The sequence below is a fragment of the Mus pahari genome, chromosome 1 (assembly GCF_900095145.1).
Source record: "Mus pahari chromosome 1, PAHARI_EIJ_v1.1, whole genome shotgun sequence".
NCBI classification, from domain to species: Eukaryota; Metazoa; Chordata; class Mammalia; order Rodentia; family Muridae; genus Mus; species Mus pahari.
The window spans coordinates 70,843,766-70,849,145 of record NC_034590.1 but is presented as its reverse complement, the minus strand read 5'-3'; the positions used below and the strand labels follow the sequence as shown (position 1 = coordinate 70,849,145).

The window sequence follows — 5,380 nt, the reverse complement described above, 5'->3', positions numbered from 1 at the left end:
GAGAGAGAGAGAGAGAGAGAGAGAGAGAGAGAGAGAGAGAGAGAGAGAGAGAGAGAGCAGCTCCAGCAGAAGAGCCAATTATGGTCTTTAATCCTGGAAACCTCTCTCCTTAACAACAACAAACACGACATTACTGCATGGGAGTAGAACAGGCCCTTTCAGCAGGTATATCTTGCCACATGACATGAATTAGCCTTTGACCTCCTCTTCCAGCTCTTGGCCACTGACTCTCAAACCACCTGCCAAACCAAAGAACAGAGCGCACCCAGAGGTTGGGAGCTCAGGGCCGCTGAGAGCACAGATGATTCCCTGATCTTTATGAGGGGGATCTCAAGTGTCCCCTCCTAGAACATCCCACAGTCTGACCCAGTGTGGGCAAGGTCAAAGGTGGGGAGGATGCCTCAAGACTCTTCCAATAGCAATCAGGAAAGACAACCAGAAAGCAGCTTCGAGGGAGGCTGGAGAAGGCCATGGAAACGTACCCGGAGGTTCAGGGAGAGGAGAGTGAGGTCTGGAATCGGAGCAAGAGCTCAGCAGAGCTGAGTGAGCTGGACTGCCCAGGAATGTGGGCATTCAGATCCCACGTTCCCCCAGACAGATTCACTCCCCCCAGGCATAAGCTTTTCCCTGGGCTCTGGCTTCCCTAGAGGGTTGCCTCTTAAGGGTACAAGAAAGGCCTCAGTGGCTAAACTGTGTGAAAGGGATACACTTCTTTGAATGTTTCTCTCTTCATCTGGACAGACAGACACTGAGGAGCATAGATGGAGTTCCAAGGACAGAACCACTGAGCCAGGAAGGGCATCTCTATTACCTATCAAAGAGAGGTGTCTGCATTCTATTTTGCTTGACTGTACACACTTAGAGTCATAGAATCCTTGAAAGTTAGGAACTCAGACCATGTCCAGTCCCTTTACTCTAGAAAAAGAGAGCCCCAGTGAGGGGGGAATCAGGACCTGTCAGAGACCTGTCCCCGCAAAGACTCCACAACCATTCTCGAACCATCTCTGGAGAGGATGCTTACAGGGGTACCGGTCCAAGTGACAGGGCCAGAAGAAATCGGCTTTGACTTACAAGCAAACAAACTTGGCTGAGACACAATGAAGAACTCCTGAATACAAGAGTGCGCAACAGGTTCGGGTCCTACCCAGAGTGGTGCCTGATCTTTGCGCCACATCTCCGAGGGACATCTCTCTCACATCAGTCCTCCTCTTTGGGAGTTCAAGATATTCTAGGTCCTTTCTCTGAGCCGGCGCCATGGCCGGCGGCTGAGGGAACTTGAGAGGCCAGCCCTGAACAGGTGCAACAGCTGGAGCAACTGCGCAGCTGTCTTGGGGCTTGCAGCTTGGAGCCCGTGAGTGAGGCAGAGACCTCTACTGGTGGAAGCAGGGAGGTGCAGAAGCTCGTGGCTGGAGACTCAGGCACAGGGCCTTGCCCAAGGCTGAACTTCAAGCCCTCCTTTACCAGCTCTCTGCTCAGTTGGGCACATCTGGTCAGATGGATAGAGATGTGACTAAGCTGGACAGCAGAACAGAATTCTATATTGGTAAGCATCTCATGACACATATTTCCCCACACCTGCCCCACCCCAGGCACCTTTTCATAGGTACTGTTCATCTATTCCTCCCCACAGGGCAGAATACTTACACACTCCCAACTCCCACTTCCAAAGTCACGTGGACTCAGACTGAAGGCAAGGATGTCTTGATCTCAGACAGTCAATGCTACCATGGTCCCCAAACATCACCTGCTTAAGGGCAAGCATCTCACCTTATAGGTGGCAAACAGAGGTCTGGGAACGTTACATTTGGAATCAGGGGACGATCAAGCACTGGGACCCAGACACTCCAGTGGTGCGTTGGCCTTTGGAACCCCACCATCCTGTAGAAACTACGTTTTTGTCCAGGCCTGCTGCTGGGCTCTGCGAGTCTGCCACCTGAGAACTGAAGCTCTAGTTCCAATAACACACACACCCTTGAGGGTTGATGTCTGACTTAGCGACTGACCCTCTCCTGGAAGTAACATTAGCTAAAAGGGGAGAAGAGATTCCTGAAGCTTGTTAGACAGTTTGTAAGAACCCAGTGCAGAGAGGAGCAAGTACCAGAGAAGGCCCTGGAGCTGAGCTGGGAATGTGGTCACTTCTGGGTCACAGAGGGGATGCATGACCAGGGTGGAACCACACAGATGTGACTCCACCTGGAACTGAGATCAGCACCAGTCCGAACCGAGGCCAGAGCCGCCAGCCTCAGGTGGAACTGAGGACCAGTCAGTGGTGAGTGTCTGACAGCTATGGCTGAGTGCAGCTTAGCTTAGACTAAGTATGGATCTGCGGGTGGAAGTAGAGCCAGAGAGAATAAATAATCTTTGCGGAGCAGCCTTGAACTTCAGCTAAGGAGTATGCCAAAACCCCTGCTCACTTGCCCTAGACATACTTGTGGGTGTGGCTGCCTTGGACCTGAGAACACCCATCTGTTGGTGCCATTTGTAAAAGCACTTTGGATGTCACCAGGAGACTTCTTACACACCACAGGCTTGAGATCTCTCTTACCCTAAGACGAGACCTTTCATGCAAGACCTTAAAACAGGATACCAGCAGGAGACTTGCAAAATTCTTAGACCCACAGTCCCAGTCATCATTAGGTTCAGAGATACGGGATGTGTCCCAATTCCCATGGCCAACAATTGACAGGTCCTGGGTTAGGATCTAGGTTTCTGTTCCTTCCTTTGTGGCCTTGTAGCAGACCCTCCTTCAGATGAACCATGAAAGTAGATAATCCGATAGTAGACACAGAAGTGTCTTCCAGCTGTGACACCACCAGGATCTTAATGCTCCTCCCAGAATGCCAGGCCACCTCACTTTAGTGATCATCATTTTCTTGAGTGGCTGGAGCTCTGTATTTATGGGGGAGGTAGCCTACTGAAGAACCTGGTGACAGACACAGACTGGAAGGCCCTTGGAGGCACAGAGGAGGGGAGGTCAGAAAGGGAGCTGGTCACCAGGCAGAATTTTTTGGAAGAGGTATGTGAATTGTTGAAGGTGGAGAGAGGGGGAGACGGGGGCTTTGGGTACCTCTGAGCTATCCTCACAGTGGGTCACCCAGGGCAGTGGTATTGGGAAGGAAGCTGCAGGGCCAGGGCCAGGGCCAGGGCCAGGGCCAGGGCCAGGGCAGGCATGGCAGTCCTCTGAGACTAAGTCTCCCTCAGTAGACAGTAGGCAGCTAGGAGGAAGCTCGGGGCTTAAGGAGAGGGAATATTGACTGAATAGTTGACATTTTACTAGGCATTTGAAAGCATCACTTCCTTTAGTCCTTGCCCACATCCTTAGACCTTGGTTAGGCTTTCTTTTGCCGATGAAGAAACCGAGGCTCACAGAACTTTGAAGAGTGACACAGGTGTAAGAGGCAGAGTCAGGACTTGAACCCAATTCTAAGCTCTCTCTGTTGTCTGCTTATGAGAATGTCCATAATTCTCACGCCACTGGTAGGCTAGGGAATGTCAGACAGACATGCAAACATTTCCATTTCTCAGAAGAAATAGGACCAAATCTAGCCCCACTAGCCCCACAAAGCCAGGAGCCAGACAGCAGCAGAGCTGGCAGGTGGAGCCAAGCTGGGAAAACGGAAGGGTTGTCAGCTAGGAGGTGGGGAGCTGGGTCTTCAAGCTCAGCAGTGCCATTGTGGCCTGGAGCAAACTACTGTCCTTGTTGGCCTCTGTTTCTTTATTGGGGAGGTTCAGGAGGGGTCACCAGCATAAGGAGGGGCAGTTAGGAAACAGGGGCTGTGGTCCTGCATAACCTACTGTTTGAAGTGGAAACTCTGGGGGCTTAGGCAGCTGATACGCTTTGATGAGGCCACCTTGAATCATCTCTATACAAGCTGCTCCGCCTGCTTCCTGTCATTTAATACTCATAACGGCTTTAAGAGGCTCCTATTTTATAGATTAGAAAAGAGACGGTGAGGTGCCCTCCGTATCTGACCCACCACCAGCTGGCACACAGTAGGGTTGGGAAGATGAAGAACCTCATCTTTTTTTCACCACGCCCCGATGCCTTCCAGTCTCTCAGCCCCACATCGGGGTGTCTTCCAGACACTGTAAGGCAGGATTTGGAATTAAACTCTTGGCTTTGGATGGCTTACCAGCTTCGGGGAAACTTTCTTCTCTGCCCTGCTGACTTTACTCATCTATTAAACATAATGATGACACCTCATTGGAGTGTTGTGAGTATCAAAAGCAATGATGTTGTTCATCTTTCTGCCCAGGAGCTCTTGCACACAACAGCCTTTCTGTCTTTCATACTCAACACACCAGGCTGCTGGGAGTAAGGTCCCTTCCCACAATGCACACTGCTCTTCCCCCAGCAGCACCCCGGAAAGAAACTCTACCAAACCTCTTTCTCCCCCAAGACTCACCAGCCCACACTGGTCGTAGAGCAACATCTACCCCTGCTATGCAGGTGCTGCCTGGACAAATGCACGTGTGAAGGGGTCCCCAGGTCCTAACATCTTCCAGCAAAGTACATCCCACTGGTTCGCATCCCTCCCTTGCCTGCCCAGACTTTGCCAGGCTTCTACTTACGGGCTCGTGCTTGCGTGTCCAATGGGAGCCAGAACATCAGGAGTCCCAGCAAAGAGGGGATGATCCTCACCCCGGGAACCATCCTTCCTTGTCCCAAGGTCAGACAACCCCGGGATGAGCCGGGAGAAAGTGAGATAAGAAGGACACAAGTAAGTCCTCAGGACCAAGTAGGACCGCTGCCTGAGGAGTCTGAGAAGCAAAGATGAAGAGAAGCCAAGGTAAGAAGGAGGTCTAAGATGGGGATGAGAGGACAGTAGGGAGGGACGAAGAGAAGGGAGAGAGAGAGAGAGAGAGAGAGAGAGAGAGAGAGAGAGAGAGAGAGAGAGAGAAATGAAGAAAAAGAATATGGGGAAATGAAGAAAAAGGCGATGGCAGAAAGGGAGAAGGTGCTAGCTAGAGAACCGGGATCTGCGGGGTGCGGTCACCGGGGCGCAGTGTCCCGGTGGCGCTGGCTGGGGGCGGCGCAGCGGCGCGGGGTCCGGCGCGGGTCTGAGGCGCGGTGGGGCGACAAGACCCTCGGTGGCGGCGCGGGGGAGGCTGATCGCTGCCGCTGTGCACGCCTCGGGCGCCAGACACCGCGCTCGGGCGCATTTGTACTTTGCCGCGGGAAGCCTGCAGCCCTGGGCCGCCCTAATGCTGGCGCCTCCTCTGAGGCACCGCGAGCTCGTGGATTGGCCACGAGAAACAAGCCCATTTCTCCCCCTCCCCTCTAGTGCAGGGCTGGGAACCTTCGCTCCAGGCAAGGCGCCGAGTGGAGACGAGGGGGGGAAGGGGGCCACAGGCGCCCCGGGTTTTAACTCCTGGCTCC

At 53.0% G+C, this 5,380-nt stretch overlaps 1 protein-coding gene across 2 annotated transcripts in view; it reads right to left on the bottom strand.

The window, feature by feature from the left end:
* Nucleotides 1-4,818, bottom strand: part of Chrdl2 (chordin like 2) — a 28,781-nt gene extending 23,963 nt beyond the window's left edge. Inside the window, exon 1 of one of the 2 annotated variants that reach the window (XM_021210807.1) lies at nucleotides 4,573-4,818. In XM_021210807.1, the coding sequence (XP_021066466.1) occupies nucleotides 4,573-4,654 (82 nt within the window). In that variant the 5' untranslated portion in view covers nucleotides 4,655-4,818. Of the gene's footprint in view, nucleotides 1-1,071; nucleotides 1,274-4,572 lie in introns of those variants that run through there. The other variant, XM_021210799.1, reaches the window with a different exon arrangement.
* Between the last annotated feature and the right edge of the window lie 562 nt (nucleotides 4,819-5,380).